The sequence below is a fragment of the Rhincodon typus genome, chromosome 20 (assembly GCF_021869965.1).
Source record: "Rhincodon typus isolate 14 chromosome 20, sRhiTyp1.1, whole genome shotgun sequence".
Lineage (NCBI taxonomy): Eukaryota > Metazoa > Chordata > Chondrichthyes > Orectolobiformes > Rhincodontidae > Rhincodon > Rhincodon typus.
The window spans coordinates 35,475,329-35,494,885 of NC_063351.1; the positions used below are offsets into that span (position 1 = coordinate 35,475,329).

The 19,557-nt window shown below is 38.7% G+C and overlaps 1 protein-coding gene across 5 annotated transcripts in view; it reads left to right on the forward strand.

Annotated features, from left to right (window-relative positions):
* Positions 1-19,557, forward strand: part of ccdc172 (coiled-coil domain containing 172) — a 124,499-nt gene that overhangs the window by 49,969 nt on the left and 54,973 nt on the right. For all 5 annotated transcript variants that reach the window (XR_007264292.1, XM_048609028.1, XM_048609029.1 and 2 more), the window contains one exon: positions 3,629-3,745. Coding sequence is in view for 4 of the 5 variants with exons in the window: in XM_048609028.1 (XP_048464985.1) it covers positions 3,629-3,745 (117 nt within the window). In the remaining variant the exon portion in view is untranslated. The remainder of the gene's footprint in view (positions 1-3,628; positions 3,746-19,557) is intronic.

Sequence of the window (19,557 nt, forward strand, 5' to 3'; positions counted from 1 at the left end):
TGGCCTGCTGTGTTCATCCAGCTCTACACCTTGTTATCTCTAAAAGTAGATGACAGTTGTTTTGGGGATAGGTTGTGGAGGCCATAAGCATCTCAAAAGTTTATCATAAGCTGTGATAGGGATTATGCTTTTGAAAGTAAAGCAGCCTGTGGCAGGCCAGAATGAAGACCTTTGACAGTTCAGAGGATGGCTACACACTGCTGTCAAATAGGTGTTGGAGCAGCGGACAGAGCTGTTTGGACTCCCCCAACCATGATGAAGTTTGCAGCTGAAAATAGGTGTTCTGCCCTCAGAAATCAAGGCCTTTGGAGTTGAGCAATGCCAAAGCATTGGGCATCAATAGGCCAGAGAAGAATGACAAGGAACATGAAGGTGAAGAAAATACTGCACTGAACACAGGATCGACAGGCAGAATTGAAGATGAACTAAAGATGGTGGCAGCGTAGGAGTTCCTCTGCTCTGCCTGTTCTTTTATTTTCTCTTTTCGTTTCTCCTTTTCTGGAGTTTTTTTTTCAAACTTTTAACTTTAAACTTTTACTTGGAGGGGAATGGAGGAGGCGACTTCCGGACCACAGGCAGCTATGGGAGGTGAGTCCTGGACTGGAGGCTGCAACGGGGAGATGAGGCCCTTGCAGACAGGAGGCTAGGTGCTGACATGGACCTGGGTGAAAAGGACTGTAAATTACAGTACTTTTGTTTTCATTTTATTCTTCTCCTGGACTTTTATTTATTATTCTTTCAGTTTTGTACCAAATACCTAAGTATCTGTACCTAGGTATCTTTAACCTAAGCTGGCGCCATAAGTGGTGTGATTGCAAACTTTTCACTGCACTCATTCGATTCAATTCCATTCAACTTAAGAGACCTGGACTGAGGACGAGTGCTGAAAAAGATTAAACAGTGTCAGCAGATATTCATGCACCTGTAACCTTGTCATCTTCGATTTTTGAGACAGTTTGCAGGTTGCTGCGCACTGGTGTTTCACCAAGGTGTCAGGTTCATCAAGGATCAGCTTTAAAACAATTGTGGCATTTCAGTCAGTATGACACTGGGTCTTTGTGCCTGGCTTAGGCGACAGTGCCCTACAATATCCTCTAGCATGGATCTCCGTCATCATGCTCTTCAAAACATGACTCTCCGGTGATGTGAGCTTTGAAAAAGATCAGATATCCTGGAAGAGGACAGCACATCAGGGGAGGAATAGAAGGCAATAGAGAATGAGGAAGTGGAATTAGAGGCAGAATGAAAAGATTGAAGAGAGAGCTGCCTTTCAGAATGATAAAATGGCTTCTTTTAGCCACCTCTGGAAAAGAAACTTTCTTTCACTCAACATACAAACATTAGAATCAGGAACAGGAGCAAGGCGTAAGCACCTATTGCAGTTCATTAGAATTATAGCTGTTGTACTATTCCATATTCTCACTATTTAGATAAGTTTTTTTTTGTATTCTTCCCACCATAATGGACAATTTCACGTTTTCCACATTGTAATCCATTTGGCAGATACTTGTCCACTCACTTAACCTATCCATATCTCTTTTAGTCTCCTTATGTCATCTTCAAAACTTACTTTTGTACCGAGTTTTGTATCATCAACAAATGTAGCAGCTATATCTTTGGTTCTTTCACCCAAATCATTTCTATAGATTGAGGACCAATACTTTCCAGTGGCATACAATTTGTTTAATCTCGTCAGCCTGAATAAAAGCAACTACCTTTGTGGCACCTTATCAAGTGTCTTCGGGAAATATAAGTGCAGTACATCCACCGTTCCCCTTTGTCTACAGGACATGTTACATTTTCAGAGAAATCCGGTAAATTTATTAAACATGTTTTCCCTTCTCAAAGCCATGTTGACTCTATCTGATCACCTTGAATTAGATGCTGTGCTGTTAAGCCTTCAATAATAGCTTTTAACATCTTCTCTGTGCCAGATGTGATGCTATGGTTGGTTCGCTTGCTGAGCTGGTTTGTTAGTTTGCAGATGTTTCATTACCTTGCCGGGTAACATCATCGGTGCAGATGAAGCGTTGTTGTGTTTTCCCACTTGTTATTTAAACTCTGGGGTCCATCGGGGTTGATTACCTCATTTCTGGTTTTTCTTTGCAGTGGTGTGTTTTTAGAGTCTATTTCTACGTGTTTATTGTTGGCCTTCTTGATGGAGAACCAGGCCTCTAGAAATTCCAGTGCTTGTCTCTGTTTGGCTTGTCCCAGGATCCTGACGTTGTCTCAGTCGAACTAGTGGTTCTCCTTGTCTGTGTGTTTGTTCTTTTCTTCTTCTCTGATGAATTTGATGCCGGTGAAAATGTTGTTTATAAGTTGGTGTGTTTCTTCTCGTTTAGTCCGTTTGATGATGGTGAAAATGTCATCCACGTTTTCGCATTTCTGCATCACTGCTGTTAGTCCAGAGATAGGTGACCCCATAGGTGTTCCATTGATTTGTTCGTAGATCTGGCCGTTAGAAGTAAAGTGGGTCACGAGGCATAGGTCCAGTAATTTCAGCATGTCGTCTGTGAAGATGGTGTTACTCGGGTCTGGTTCTTTCAGTGGTGTTGCTAGTGTTTCTCTTGCTGATGATTTGTCGATCGATAAGAATAGGGCAGTAACGTCAAAGGACACCTTGGTCTCATCCTTGTCTATTCTTATGTCTTTGAGGGTTTTGAGGAATGCCTGGGCTGAGTGGATTGAGTTGGTTGAGTTGCTGATGAGGTGCTTTAGTCTTTGTTGTAATTCCTTGGCTAACCTGTGTGTTGGTGTGCCTGGGAGAGAGACTGAATCTGAGGAGTACTTCCGGTTTGTAGATTCTGCAGCCTCCCAAAGATACACAAACTGGAAGTACCTCTCAAAGGGAAAAGATCTTTGCTATTCACCTCATGTATACCCCCCATGATTTTATAAACCTCTATAAGGTCACCCTAAACTTCCTAAGCCCCAACAAAATAAGTCCCAGCCTATCCTTATAACTCAACCTCCACTGTCGGCAATATGCTGGTAAATCTTTCCCGAGCCTTCTCCAATTTAATAATATCCTTCCAATAGCAGAGTGACTGAAACTGTATATAGCACTCCAAAAGTGGCCACACCAATGTCCTGTACAACCTCATTTTGACATTCAGACTCGTCTATGACTGATGTAAAAGACATTAAATCTCACCTTAACATTGTTCTTTGTAAACATTGCCTAGCTTTGATACCATCAATTTACTCTCTTCAAAGAAAGAAATGTTGAATCAATCAATTCTCGTAAAATATGGCAACATTATCTCTCTCTGTCCCTACATGCGGGTACCATTAAAATTGGAACATTTTCTGTATGATTCTGAGCTCTATTGAGAAACAACTGCACATAATCTGTGCTTATTTGCATTTAATGACCTTTTACAAAAATCTTGAAGTGTTAATATATGTTTTATATTCGTATCTGGAAAGACCTTTATAGTGTTTTTGTATGTTTGAGAACAGTGATGACCCTTACCATTAGCAGACTGCTTATTCAGTTGTTATTATTCAAACAATGTCATCATAAGCCAGGTTCTTAATTCATTAACTGGTCACACAAAATCTGTGTAGTTTTATCTATGATGTTGATTCTTCATCTAACCAATTGAATTTTATATTTACTGAAAAGGTGAAAAACTTTTCAGAAGAGCTCTTCCATTTGAATTTGCTGAAGAAGCAAGAAGAAACCCTTAAGAAACAGAGAGAGGAAATGACCAAGGAAAATAATCACTTTTGCGAAACTCTAGTAAGTGTTTTTAATTCTGGCACTTGTATCTTATCTTTGTTAAAGGTGAGAATATTATAGATTAAGATAAAACATAATGAACTTTAACCAGTTTCACCAGTCAGGAGAGCAGATTAAAGAATGAAGTGAGCATTTACAATATGCTAAGTATTTTTCCAATTCTCCTTACTGCAATACAGCTGTCTGTTTTGAAAAAGGATTCCCCAGAACATGTACCTGTCTACACAGATACACATTATCGTGCTATGTGAGTCTACGATACTGTTTTTGTGTATTTGTTTCTCCACGTTCAAGTTTAGTTCTTGCCTTTTACTGCAAGCCCTTGTAATTCTGTAATATCAGAAATCTTTTCAAAGCAGAAATTCAGAAATAGTTTATTGTGGAATGCTAAACTTTGTGCACTTATTGAAATTCAAAGGCTCACTTTAATCTTCTCACTAGTTGCCTTTGTGAAAGTGGTAGTAGGCCTTCTAATTGAACAATTGCTATCTGTGTGGTTGGTGAACACATTCCTACAACACATTAGGTTAAAGGTTCCAAATTTTTGATCATGGTAACGAAAGCAGAACGAGACATAACCAACTTGTTCTTCAAGAAAGCAAATTTATGGATGAATACAACTGTAGATAATGTTTTACAAACTTTTGTATTTATTTTCAGAGTGACTAATTAGAAACATTTACCTCCTAAACCAACAATCATAGTTTGCCTGAATCCGTTTAAAGAAATTGAAGTGAATATGCAGTTAAGGCCTTCTACCTGCATATAAATAAAATATAATTGAGATTAGATTTTCACTTTAAAATGAAGACTTTGATATGTATGAATAATTAAAATTTCAGACCAAATTAATCAAGAACTCTATATTCTGTAAAATAATTGCATTTTGAAATCCACTACTGTAGGATCCCTTGCAATCACATCTTTATAAAATTTGATGATGTGCATTCTATCCATTTAGTTTAGGATTCATTATTCTCTGCAGTCAAGCCAGCAAAGGCAATCTATAATCTTTTCCCACTCATTTCATAAGATATTTTTATCCCAGAAGACATCTATGTAACATAAAATGGGTATACCATTCAATAAGCATTTGATTGAGTGTGACAGAAACAAGTTACTGGAACACATTGAGTTGTATATACAAAGTCACCTTTTTCGAGCAGTGGGGGAGAATTGTGTGTGTGGGAGTGTGGTAGGTGTGGGGGTGAGGGATTAACTGCTCAGAATCAGTTTTTTATTAATTCATCTTTGAATTGACTAGTCATGTGTGTTCAGGAGAGTTGTTGCAATGTCCAGATTTGTTCCTGGGCAGGAACAGTACAACAGAAGCTTCTAATCTGCCAAAAGAGCATCTCTCTTTCTTTCTCTCTCTCTCGCTCTCTCTCTCTCTCTCTCTCTCTCTCTCTCTCTCTCTCTCTCTCTCGTGCTTTCTTTCTCTCTTTTTTTTTCTCTCACCATTCACCTTTCTCTCTATGTCTCTCTTTTTATCTCTCTCTCTCTTTTTATCTCTATATCTCTGCTTTATGATAAATTAATACTTATTGAAAGGCAAAAGTTCAGAAACCTTCAGAAGCACAGAGAGGATAAGTCCTAATCAGTGAACGAAAGACTGAGATTTTGTGTATTCAAAACCTTGCATCTTTACCAAAGAATTGGAAGGAGTTGAAAGAAAACAACTTGTTGATGTCTATCTTTCGGACTGGTACCCTTAATTTTCCATTCCCCACCCATAATATTTGTGTATTGTCTTGTCTCTTTGTTTGTCTCTTTGTATGTGTATGGAAATTTTTAAAATGTCGAAAGTTCAATTGATGTAATTATAGGTTAGCAATTCATGGTTCTTTCCTGCTGTTAGTAGTGATAGCAGGCCTGAGTTGATGTTCAGTCAGAGATCAAGTAAACATGCATTGTTGGACAAGGAGAAAAACTAAAATTATACTGTACCCCAGCAACTTGACTACAGTAAGGGTATTCAAGGGTCACAGAAGTAATTTTATAATGAGGTTGCAGCACCTGGAATATTGCAAAATATGGATTAAGGCAATAGTGGAAAAATTTTAAAGCCTAACCAATCAAATAGGAGAAGAAAGTTAGACTATTAAGGCTGCAGAAGAAGCAAAAGATCCATTAATTAAACTGCAGTAGAGACAGGAAAATGTATTAAATCTGCAGGCAGCTGGACTCGTACAGGAAACAGCTATAAGGCAATAAGTATTATTAGTAGCTTTGCAGACAGCATGAATCATTAAGGAGAATGGGGTTCATCGCAAGAAGCAGGATTCATTCAGAAAAGATGTTAAGAGAATGGAATTCTTTAAAGCTGCAGGCTGTTGGATTTATTCGGTAAAACCATTAAAGAGAATGGAAATTGCTTATTAGGTTGTGTAAAGGCAGGAACAATCCATTGTACTTAATCCTCCATTTTACTTGCAGAATGCAAAAATCCTCTATTCTAATCACAGTAGGCAGGAATCCTTCATTTTGTTCACGTATGTGTAGGAAAACCCTGCAGTACAGCAATACACAATGACAATATTGCTATACTGCACAATTAAATCCTTCAAAGTAAGCAGAATAAAACAGCAGAAGAATTAAAAACCCTTAAAGTAAGGAACAATAACAATCACACGAGAAACTCATGGCAGCAGAAATAATATTACTGGGAAGATTTACTTTGAGATAAACCAAAAATAAAGCACAATTTTGAATATCTTGGAGAAAACTGTTCTTAAGATAAAAAATTTCTTCAAACTAGATACTAAATTAGAAGCTGAACAGATAAATACAAGTTTGTGTTTATTTGGCATCATAGCTGATGATAGTATAACTCAACAAAGAAGCAGCAGGTAGATTTGATGAGGTTCTGCAAATTTTTGAGTTACCTTAACCTTAGAACAAGTAAAATTCTTGAAAGAGTAATATTTATCAGAAGAATTTAACATCCAAGGAATCCAAAGATAGTTCTATTTGAGATCTTTGCAGGTTAGTGGGAAAATGTGTCTATGTAGTTTTGGTATCTGATTCTGTAGGAGACAGAATTGTTGCAACTACTCGGGAGTCTTTTTCAGATTTATTTCAATCCAAGGAAGATTTGACTTTGAAGAAAGCTATTCATGTGTTGAGTGATGCAGAACTCTAGAAGATAAACCCTAAGAGGCAAGGAGAAACCATGTTGGAGCAGAATCCATTCAGTTCTTAACGAACTAAAAGAGTAGTTGGTCAAACAACAGGTAAAAGGAGTCATAAAACATAGAACATAGAACAGTACAGCACAGTACAGGCCCTTCGGCCCATGATGTTGTGCCGAACGTTTACCCTAAACCTAAGGTCTATCTAACCTCCATCCCTACCTTATACTATCATCCATATGCCTATCTAATAGCTGCTTAAATGCCCCTAATGAGGCCGACGCCACTACCCTCTCCGGCAATGCATTCCACGCCCCGACCACTCTCTGAGTAAAGAACCTACCTCTGACGTCTCTCCTATATCTACCTCCACTCACTTTAAAACTATGCCCCCAGCTACTGCCACCCTAGGAAAAAGACTCTGGCTATCCACTCTATCTATACCTCTGATCATTTTGTACACCTCTATCAAGTCACACCTCATCCTTTGTTGTTCTAAAGAGAAAAGCCCTAGTGCTCTCAGCCTTTTCTCGTAAGACCTTCCCTCCATTCCAGGCAACATCCTGGTAAATCTCCTCTGCACCTTTTCTAACGCTTCCACATCTTTCAGTGTCAATGCTGTGAAGCCAAGAAATTTTACAAGCCGTTTTCTCATCAAAACCAGATTATCTATGCAAGGACAACTAACAATTTCTTTGGTCAAACATTTCTCTTTGTAAAACAATCTTGATAATTGATGACTTGGCAGCACCCATTTTATTTTAGAAATCTCCTAAATCTCACGAATTAGTTTTCACACTAGCAGGGTCAGTTCTCAAGCTTGTTTCTTTGACACCCTTTGTTGAATTAACAGTTTCCCAATGAGAACAATTCTTCAAACATTCTATGGACTGATTTTTCTCATATTGCCCCTTCAGAATATTAGAGAAGTGCAACCCCATATCTGTTGCTTTCACTAATGCTAATGTCTCAGCAGATAAGGTGCTTTTTAACTATCCTCTTTATTTGCTTGTTTTCTCAGGCCAATGGACATTTATTATTCTTTCCCACCAATAATTTAATATATTCTGTTTTCCTAGAATATACATCTGGTAGATTGGCATGTGAAGCTTTGCTTAAACTGACTACCATCCAAGGTTATCGTGCAAAGCTAGAAAATTGATAAGCTACAAATGTACTTGTAGCCAAAGAACATAAACGTTTATTCCAGGAACTCAATCAATTTGTTTGAATACAACCAAGTCATCAATATATATAACATAGTTGTATAATCCTTCAATTAATTGGTTGGTTGGTTGTTGAAATATTGCTGGCTCATGTTGCATTTACATTGATAAGGGAATGTTTGACATAGCTTTCTCAACTCAGGATATGTTTGCTGTCTTTCTGATAAAGAAGAGGAGTGAAACATGTCAGCCTCATTCTCCTTTCCTTCATTCTTTTTACTTAAGATTTTGAAAATAGTGTCAGATACTCAATTCCTATGTCATATCCCTTTGCATAAACTCTTCCCTTCGTCTAATTTTATGGGCCTGAGAACTAGTCACAACACAGTCAGGAAACAATTCAGAATGTTCCTTCTGTGGCATTTCAATTTATTTCACTTTCACCAGTTGTCCCAATACTCTGAGAGGGGCCAGTATTTTTTCAACCAGCAAATCTCTCCCCAAAATAGTCATTTTTTTTTTTTTTGTAGAATTTGTTGTACTACTCCACTACAACCTCTCCACTTACTAAATCATTCTTTAACTCTATGTAATGGGACCAATTTTATAACCTCCATGTATACCACAAGTTAATTGGGTGAAAATGAGAATAAGAAAGGTTTGATCAACTTATTGGGATTGCACTATAGACACTCCAATACTCAGTGGGAAATCGAGAAGCAAATTTGTAAGGAGATCTCAATTATCTGTAGGAATAACAGGGTGATTATGGTGAGGGATTTTACCTTTTCAGACATAGACCGGGACTGCCATAGTATTAAGGGCCTGGATGAAGAGGAATTTGTTAAGTCTGTACAAGAAAATTTTCTAATTCAGTATGTGGATGTCTCTTTGGAGCCAGTGACTATAATTCTATTAGTTTTTAAACTGTGATGGAAAACGACACTCTGGATCTAAAAGTTGAAGTTCTAAATTGGAGGAAGGCCAATGTTGACGGTATTAGGCAACAGCTTGCAAAAGTTGATTGAGGGCGGATGTTTGCAGGTAAAGGGACAGCTGGAAAGTGGGAAGCCTTCAAAAATGAGATAACAACAGAGACAGTATGTTCCTGTTAGGATGAAGAACAAGGCCAATAAGTGTAGGAAATACTGGCTGACGAGAGAAATTGAGGTTTTGGTCAAGAAAAAGAAGGAAGCATATATCAGGTATCGACAGCAGAGATTGAGTGAATCCCTAGAAGAGTATAAAAGCAGTAGGAGTATACTTAAGAGGGAAATCAGGAAGGCAAAAAGGGGGCGTGAGATAGCTTTGGCAAATAGGTTTAAGGAGAATCCAAAGGGATTCTACAAATACATTAAGGACAACAGGGTAATGAGGGAGAGAACATGGCCCCTTAAGGATTAGCAAGGCCGCCTATGTGTGGAACTGCAGGAAATGGTGGAAATACTAAACAACTATCTTGGATTATTGTTTACTGTGGAGAAGGATATGGAAGATAGAGAATGTGGTGCAGTAAATGGCGACATCTTGAAAAATGTCCATATTACAGAGGAGGCTTAAAACGCATAAAGGTGGATAAATCCCCGGGGCCTGATCAGGTATACCCTAGAACTCTGTGAGAAGCTAGGGAAGTGATTTCTGGGCCCCTTGCCGAGATATTTATGTAATTGATAGCCACAGGTGAGATGCCAGAAGACTGGGGGTTGGCTAATGTGATGCCACTATTTAAGAAAGGTGGTAAGGAAAAGCTAGCAAACTATAGACCGGTGAGCCTGACATCAGTGGTGGGAAAGTTGTTGGATAGAATCCTGAGGGCTGTGTGTGTGGGAAGTCATGTCTCACTAACATGATTGAATTTTGTTGAAGAAGTGACGAAGAAGATTGATGAGTGCAGAGTGGTGGGCATTGTCTATATGGACTTCAGTAAGGCATTGAACAAGGTTCCTCATGGTAGACCTTGCAAGTTAGATCTGGTTAGATCACATGGAATACAGGAAGAACTAGCCATTTGGATACAGAACTGGCTCAAATATAGAAAGCAGAGGGTGGTGGTAGAGGGTTGTTTTAAATACTGGAGGCCTGTGACCAGCAGTACGCCACCAGGATTGGTGCTGGGTCCATTGCTTTTCATGACTTACATCCTCTGTTCACATCCAAATAATTTATAAGTTTGCAGATGACACCAAAATTGGTGGTGCAGTGGACAGCGAAGAAGGTTATCTTGATCAAGTGGGTTGATGGGCCAAGGAGTGGCAGATGGAGTTTAATTTAGATAAACGTGAGGTGCTGCATTTTGGAAAGACAAGTCCTGCCCTGATTTGCACACTTAATGGTAAGGTCCTGAGGAATGTTGCCGAACAAAGAGACCTTGGAGTGCAGGTTCATAGTTCTTTGAAAGTGGAGTCGCAGGTAGATAGGATATTTGGCACTTATTATGTTTGCCTTTATTAGCCAGTGCATTGAGTGTAGGAGTTGGGTGTTGTGGCTGTACAGGACATTGGTTAGGCCACTTCTGGAATACTTCGTGCAATTCTGGTCTCCCTGCTATCGGAAGAATGTTGTGAAACTCGAAAGGGTTCAGAAACGATTTACAAGGATGTTGCCAGGATTGGAGGATTTGAAGTATAGGGAGAGGCTGAATAGGCTGGGGCTATTTTCCCTGGAGCATTGGAGGCTGAGGGGGTGACCATATGGAGGTTTATAAAATCATGAGGGGCATGGATAGGATAAGTAGACAAGGTCATTTCTCCAGCATGGGGGGAGGCCAGAACTAGAGAGCATAGGTTTAAGGGGAGAGGGGAAAGATTTTAAATGGACCTAAGAGGCAACTTTTTCATGCAAAGGCTGGTGCCAGAGCAAGTGATGGGGGATGGTTAAATTATAACATTTAAAAGGCATCTGGATGGACATATGAATAGGTAAGGTTTAGAGGGGTGTGGGCCAAATGCTGGCAAATCAGACTACATTTATTTAGCATATCTGGTCGGCATAGACGAGTTGGATAAAAGTGTCTGTTTCCATGCTGTAGATCTCTATGACTCTATGTCTTCCTCTTTGGAAGACATTGTATCACCAGGTCACATCAGCAATTGACTTCTTCCTGTGTCTGTCAGTAGATTTTTAGAAAAATACTCTTCCCTTTGAAATAAAATATTCAGAATCTCCAATAGACTGATTCTGTTCAGCAACAATCATGGAAGAATTTTCTTGATTTTCCTGCACCATCTCCCTCTTCCTAGTTGGTTCTGGTGGAACACTCAATCTGTACCACTGCTTCAAGTTTATTACCCAAAACATTCCTTTTTCTGAAGATTCCTTAGGTATTCCTATTACTGCAATAAGTCTACTATTAAACTTTCAGCAATTAGTTTTAAATGTCTTATGACATGAAAGCGTTATTTTCTTCACATTGCTTTTAGGTTCCAGCCTTTTTCCATTATTATTTGATGTCCTATTTGTTCCCAAACCCTAATACCTTTTCTTTACCTAGAATTTCAATTCTTTCAGTTCTTTTATTCATTCCCAAAAAACCAGTTCCCTGTATGTAGTTGTCTATAAAGATAATTGATGCACGGTAATTACCTTCCTAAATTCTGGAGTGATTCCCATGGATTGGAAGGTAGAAAATGGTACCCCACTGTTTAAAAAGAGAGCAAGAGAGAAAACAGGGAACTGTAGACCTGTTAGCCTTTCATCAGGATTAAGGAAGATGCTAGAATCTATTGTAAAGATGGGATGAATAGACATCTTGTTTATAATGATCTGACTGGATACAATCAGCATGGATTTGCAAATGGGAAGTTGTGTTTTGATAAACTTGTTGGAGATTTTTCAAGATATTATTAACAAAATTGATAAGCGAGAGTCAACGGATGTGGTTTACTTAGATTTTAAAAAGGCTTTTAATAAAATCCCCAAAGGATACTAGTTAAAAAGATTAAAGCACATGGGTTATGAGATAAAAGCAAGACACCACAGCTGCTGGAAATTTGAAACAAATATATAAAATGCCGGTGAAACTCCAACAGGTCTGGCCACATTTGTGGAAAGAGAAACAGTTAATGTTTTGCGCCCAGTATGGTTCTTCTTCAGAGTTAAAGCTTTTTCTTCAAAGAAAAGGGACAGTTCTATCCCTTTTGGAGATCTGATGGCTTCTGCCTCAAACATTCACACTCCTAAGCTGTTCAGCTACTGTGAGCCAATCACATAGTTATTGGCAGTCAGAAGACCTTTGCCATCGAAATATGGTCAACATACCACAAAGAGAAGATCCAGATAAGTTTTAAAAAAAAACAGTAATTTTACAGCATGGCAACCAAACCGTTAAGTACAGTCTTCAAGGTTAACTGGCACTGGTTACACACTTACAGAATCTAAACAAAGTTATAAAAAACAGCCAAATCAGCTACTTGTTGCCAGCTGAATTCCCATTTATATACAGCCCCCTCGCTCCAGCTTCTTTGCAAGCAGACATCATCCACTGCTTGAAGAAACAACTGTATAAACAGCACTTACAATGAGTGTTAGGGAACTGGCTTTCAAAAAGTACAGCAATCCTTCAACCATCCTTAGCTTTTAAAATGGTATTTTGCCATTTCACTTCATAATCAGAAATACAGAAGCATAAAAAGATATGGCCTTTACAATTTTCTTTTCCTACATTAATTCTAGCAGAGATATATCAAATTCAGATTTCCCTCCTTCTAATTCAAAATGTCAGGTAATCACTTTAAGCGTTTCACCCCAACAGAGATATTTTATTATTTCTACTTCCATTTTATCCACTAACTCTCACAGTTTAACCTTAGACAATATTTTGAAATAATCTGCTGTTACAGCTACTACACCCAGAACATTCTTAGCAACAAATATGTTTTAAAATTCTCATCTGTATAATATACTTCATACCATCTGTATGTTTCTGTGACCAATGCATATATATTCTCATTTTCAAAGGTTCAAAGATTCCTCTTAAGTTCTTGGATTTCTGATCCTGCAAAGAGCCCCCAGTCTGAAATGATCCAAGCTGATGGAAATACTGATGAGTTAGATCCCAGAGAAAAATCTGGCTTGATAAATCATAAGGTTTATTTCTTTTTGTTTACTGGGGAGGACAGTCACTAAACACATTCGCACAAGGCTGCCAATGAACTTGTAACAAAAAAAAAAGGAAAGATTATTGCACAAAAGAAAAACATGAACTATAATACCCTAGACAAGAACTGTTGGAACAATCACAGTATAAACATCAGATAGAAGGAGTCATCCCTTTTAACCCTGTGATACTGTGTAATATAGTCTTCTGTTCTACGTCCAGCATCTCCATGTGCCATACAGACACTCAAACCTCAGTGAGGAGTCATGCTAATCTCCACACTAAAACTTCTTGCTATGCTGCCATAACTGTCAAAAGTTCCATTTAGCAAAAGGCTGTGCATTTGCTAGGTGCTATTTTCTTCTGTTAATGGCTCCCTGAGAGTCTTAAACAAACTGCAAACACAATTCATTGTTACTTAACATGGGTTCCTTAGACTTAAAATCTTCAACAGCCTAGTAGGCTGTTTCTCCCTGACACCTCCATAGCCTTTTGCTTCTTGAAATTTATTTTAACTGACTCTTACGTAGGCCAATGTTATGCTTCTTTTCCATGCATGAACCTGCCTCTGGCTACCTCACTGTACATGCTGGTCGTAAACCTTAAGCCAATAAACATCTTAACACTTGTCTTCTCGTATCATGTCCTGTTTAGGTGGTTTCAAAAAAACTTCCCTTTGAAGGTTTTCTCGCTGAAAACATACAGCTCTTGCATTGATTATGTTACATTCCCAGAAGTACTTTACTAAACAAGCTAAGAACATTTTCAAGATCACTTTGCTTGCATTAGGCGAATCTGCAGTAATATCTTGATCACTGATATTGTCTTAACATTCTGAGCTGCTCGTCAGACTTTAGCCTCGTATGTCCCATCAGTCAGTGTTTTTTGTTTCTGCATATACAAATCTGTATGATAGGATTGCTTGTCCCCTAACTGGTACTTCAATATATGCACCAAATTCTTTCCAGCCCTGTAATTCTTTTTGTCAGGCAATCTTTATCAAATTATCTTTAAACTTGTTTGTAGCCAATGAAACATCTCTGTCATAAAGGTTTCCATTTCTCATGGTACTACCAGTCTGCCCCTTTGTCCTTATCAGCCTATGACCTTTCTTCTGTCTTGGTTTGCACTGTCACAACTACAAGATCCGTCTCTTCTACAATCAGAATTTCTTATGCAAGTTTATGATCTTTTTCTGTGGCCTGGATCACTTTCAGGTCCACTTACAGAACTTATATTACAGTTTCTGGTCTTCCAAATCTTTGCATCATTTTGCCAATATGTGAATCTTAACTCCTGTCCCTCGTCATGCATGTTTAGCCAATATTTGTACTTGCTTTCCCCGATTTCCCTGTTATGGTTATATTCTTTGCTGGCCCCTTCTGGCATATATTTTACTTTTGTGCCAACTTCTGGTTGCAGCACCCTGGGGAAAATAGCCTTGTCCTGTCTCTCTGTATCGTTTTGTTCATATTCAGTCAGCCATTCATCTATCATAATATGGCTCACAAATTAGTTTGACATATATGTATGTGAAGTATGTCGTGCCTCATAACTTTTTTTTATAACTTTGTTTAGATTCTGTAAGTGTGTAACCAGTGCCAGTTAACCTTGAAGAATGTACTTAACGGTTTGGTTGCCATGCTGTAAAATTACTGTTTTTTTAACTTATCTGGATTTTCACTTTGTGATAAACAATGTCACATGATTTAAAATTTATTTGTCATATTTATTAAGTGTGCAAAAGAAAATTTTCTTACTCAGCATGTGGACATACCTACTCAAGAAGGAGCAAAACTTGACCTACTGTCGGGAAATAAGGCAGGGCAAGTGACTGAAGTGTCAGTGGAGCAAGTGATCATAATTCTATTGGCTTTAAGGATGGACCTGATCAAAAAATCAGAGCTCTAAATTGGAGTAAGGCCAATTTTGATGGTATTAGCAATAACTTTTGAAAGTTGATTGTGGGTGGATTCGCAGAGACAGCTGGAAAGTGGAAAGCCTTCAAAAATGAGATAATCAGAGTCCGGGGACTGTTAGGGTGAAGAGCAAGGCTGATAAATGTAGGGAGTGCTGGATGATTAGAGAAATTGAGGTTCTGGTCAAGAAAAAGAAGGAAACATATGTCAGGTATAGACAGCAGGGATCGAATGAATCTCCAAAAGAGTATAAGGGAACTAGGAGTATACTTGAGAGAAATTAGGAGGGCAAAAGAGGGATGTGAGATAGCTTTGGCAAATAGGTTTAAGGAGAATCCAAAGCGATTCTACAAATACATTTAAGGACAAACGAGTAATTAGGCAGAGAGTAGATCCCCTTAAAGATTAGCAAGGCCGCCTATATGTGGAACTGCAGGAGATGGGTGAGATATTAAATGTGTATTTTGCATCAGTGTTTACTGTGAAGAGGAATGCGAAAGCTAGAGAACTTGGGGAAATAAATAGCAATATCTTGAAAATTGTCGATTATTACAGAAGACGTGGTGCTGGATGTCTTCAAACACGTACAGATGGATAAACCTCTGGGACCGGATCAGGTGTACCCTAGAACTTTGTGGGAAGCTAGGGAAGTGATTGCTGGGTCAATTCTTGAGATATTTGTATCATCGATAGCCATGGGTGAGGTACCGGAAGACTGGAGGTTGGCTAACAAGCTGGTAAGGAAAGGCCAGGGAACCATAGACTGGTGAGCCTCACATCAGTGGTGGACAGGTTGTTGGAGGGGACTCTGAGGGATAGGATTTACCCATATTTGGAAAAGTAAGGGCTGATTATGGATAGTCAACATGGCTTTGTGCATGGGAAATTGTGTCTCATTAACTTGATTGAATTTTTTAAAGTTACAAAGGGGATTGATGAGGGCAGAGTGGTGGACGTTGTCTATATGAATTTCAGTAAGGCATTCGATAAGGTTCCTCATGGTAGACTGGTTAACAAGGTTAGATCACATGTAATATAGGGAAAACTAGCCATTTGGGTATGAAATTAGCTAGAAGGTAGGAGACAGATGGTGGTGTTGGAGAGTTGCTTTTCAGACTGGAGCCTGTGACCAGCAGTGTGCTGCAGGGATTGGTGTTGGGTCCACTGCGTTTTGTCATTTATGTAAATGATTTAGATGTGAATATAGGAGGTCTGGTCTATAGATTTTCAGATGACATTAAAATTGATGTAGTGGACAATGAAGAAGGTTACCTGAGAGTACAATGGAACTTTGATGAGTCGGGCCAATGAGGCAAGGAGTGGCAGATAGTGTTCAATTTACATGAATATTGTGTGCTGCATTTTGGGAGGGCAAATCAGGGCTGAATATATACACTTAGTAGTGAGGTCATGGTGGGTGTTGCCAAACAAAGAGACATTGGAGTGCAGGTTCATTGTTCCTTGAAAGAGGAGTTGCAGGTAGACAGATTAGTGAAGAAAGCATTTGGTAGGCTTGCCTTTATTGGTCAATGCGTTGAGTATAGGTATTGAGATGTTATGCTGCGGCTGTACAGGACATTGGTTAGGCAACTTTTGGAATACAGCATTCAGTTCTGGTCTCCTTGCTGTAGGAAAGATGTTGTTAAACTTGAAAGGGTTCAGAAAAGATTTACAAGGATATTGCCAGGGTTGAAGGGCATTGAACTATAGGTAGAGGCTGAATAGGCTGAGGCTGTTTTCTCTGGAGCATCGGAAGCTGAGGTGTGACCTTTAATAGAGGTTTATAAAATCATGGGAGGAGCATGAATAGGGTGAATAGTCAAGGTCTTTTCCCCAGGGTAGGGGAGTCCAAAACTAGAGGGCATAGGTTTAAGGTGAGAAGGGAAAGATTTAAAAGGGACTTAAGAGGCACCTTTTTCATGCAGAGGGTGGTGTGTGTATGGAATGAGCTGCCAGAAGAAGTGGTGGAGACTGGTACAATTACAACATTTAAAAGATATCTGGATGGGTATATGAATAAGATAGATTTGGAAGGAGATAGGCCAAATCCTGGCAAATTTAGGATACCCGGTCAGCATGGGCCAGTTGGATTGAAGGGTCTGTTTCCATGCTGTACATCTGAGTCCAAGTCCTGCTCAACAGTAAGGCTGTTTCACTTGACATTAATGTGTGTTGATGAAGTAGTTTACCCCAGCTGTGATGCAGGGATCACCACTCTTTTTAGTGATTTCAGCATGTTGTCATCCCCAAACCTGAGGGGGTAGAATTCTCAAATCCCTTAACCTTACTTTGATCCTTATTATTTAAAGTATCTAGATAATATTTTCACCAATCCACTCCACATAATTTGGATAAGCATCCACTGTCGAACTATTGTGGACCAGACCAAACTCTCTGAAAATATATTCAGAAGATAGTCTTGAACCTAACTTTTTCTTATTTTAACTGTAGGTGTAAGACATTGCATTCAGATACAATTTGATTGGTCAATGTATTGATTTTAAGCAAAACACGCTTTTACTACAGTCACAATACAAAGGAAATAAAAATAAAAGAAATGGTTTAACTGTAACTCTATTGGAATGCTTAACAAAATAATGTTTATATATTAACCACTACTGATTAACTGTTTCAATATAGTAACATTCACCACAAACACCCTTGGCAAAGACAAGTTCACTAAAATAGATTGTTTCACATGCAATTCCAGCAGCAGGAAGAGAACCCCTGCTTTTAGCTGTAACAGGGAGAGAAATAAGAGCTTCCACATGCAGCTTCAAGACTCCAGCAAATGCTGAAAGCTAAAACAAAAAATCCTGGTTCTGCTTCTACTATTGCAACTTTCAAAAAAGAAAGGAAACCCTAGGCCTCACCAGCGGTTTACACTATTGGCTTTGCGCAGACTGCTTGGCGCCTCTGTCTCAACCTTTATTCACAAGAAAAAGACAAAATACACCTCTTAAAGATAGTATCATCATACCAACACAGCACAATTGAGTGCAACTAAAATATTCATTACTGGTCTGGAGCTTCTTGAACTAATGCAATTATCTTTGCCTGATCAATATCACCATCTACTCCTTCATATTCTTCTGTGCATAATTTCAAAGTCCTTGTTATTCCATTTCGAACAATCCATTCCATAAGATATTTCAAGAAGCATCTGAAACACCAGTTTACTATGACACAAGTATTCCTTGAATTTATTATTCTTTGGTTACCTAATTCCTGTTATCTCTTATAATTGCAAGAGCTATCTCTATTCTCCCCTCCTTTTTGTTCTGATTTTCATTTTGTACAGATACTTTCAATCTGTCTCACATAGCTAATACCATTGCTTCCTCCATCCTCTTTGTTACTGCTGAATTTCCCATTTGAGCCATGAGGACCACTTTGAATGAATGTTTTCTCAGGAGCGTTTTTAAAGGCTTCAGACATCTGATCGAAAAGCATGTCTCTTTCTGAAAATGTAACTCCAATAAATCCTTGCAGCCTATGTATATTTGACGTCTCGGCATAATCCAACAATGTAGAGGCATGTTCTGAAGTAGAATTATTTGACTATAAACCTTACCTTTGGTTCTCTTTGCACAGATGCTGCCAGACCAACTGAATACCTCTAGCATTTCTGTTTTTATTTTCGATCTCTGGACATTTGCGATGTTTTGTTTTTAATTTAAAGTAAGGTACTCAGTTAGGAATCTCCAGATAGAACTTTTGCATGTCGTCTGTTAAATTTCATTAAATGCTCTTCTATGGAATGTTCTAATATTTTCCAAGTTTATCAAAATCTGGCCCTATCTTAAATCCCAGCTGTGTACCAGGTCAAATGCTGCCAGCCAGGAGCAACCCTTCACAGTACTTCTACTGGGAAGGAAATGTCAAAGAAAAGTTTCTGAGGGCAAGTGGATAGCATGGTAATACTTCATTTGAAATAAAATCTCACACAGTGATAAATGTACTGCCTTTTTACATAATCTGACTGGTCAATTGACAAAGTAACTGCAGCTGGCAGAATGAAGCAACAGAGGTTACCTGTCTTCAGCACCATTCCACATTAGAACCCTACGTGAAGTAGTACTACGCTTACCCTAATGCTCAGCATAGTTCATATCTTGTCATTATTCAGTGTGAGAGCATCATATGTTGGAAAACTATCAAACAGTTGAAAATATTAACTTTTATTAAACAACAGGAATAGTGAAGAACAAAGCAAGTAAGTTATATTTGCTCCTGGCAATAAACAGGGACTTGCCTTTTGAACAACAACAAAACTAAAGTCAATGAATAATGACCCCCGCCCCCAGCTCATGTTTATTGGAAGCTGGTGTCATTTAGCTCTTGTCTGGCTTGATGCAGCACTGCCTATTCATGCTGAAGGTAATATTCTTTCTGCTCAAACTCCTTATCATCCTCCTCAGAAGACAGCTGCCTTTCCCCCAGCTCTTCAGCAGTCTTCAGATGCCTGCTTCTGATGATCACAAGACAGCATGCAAGAATT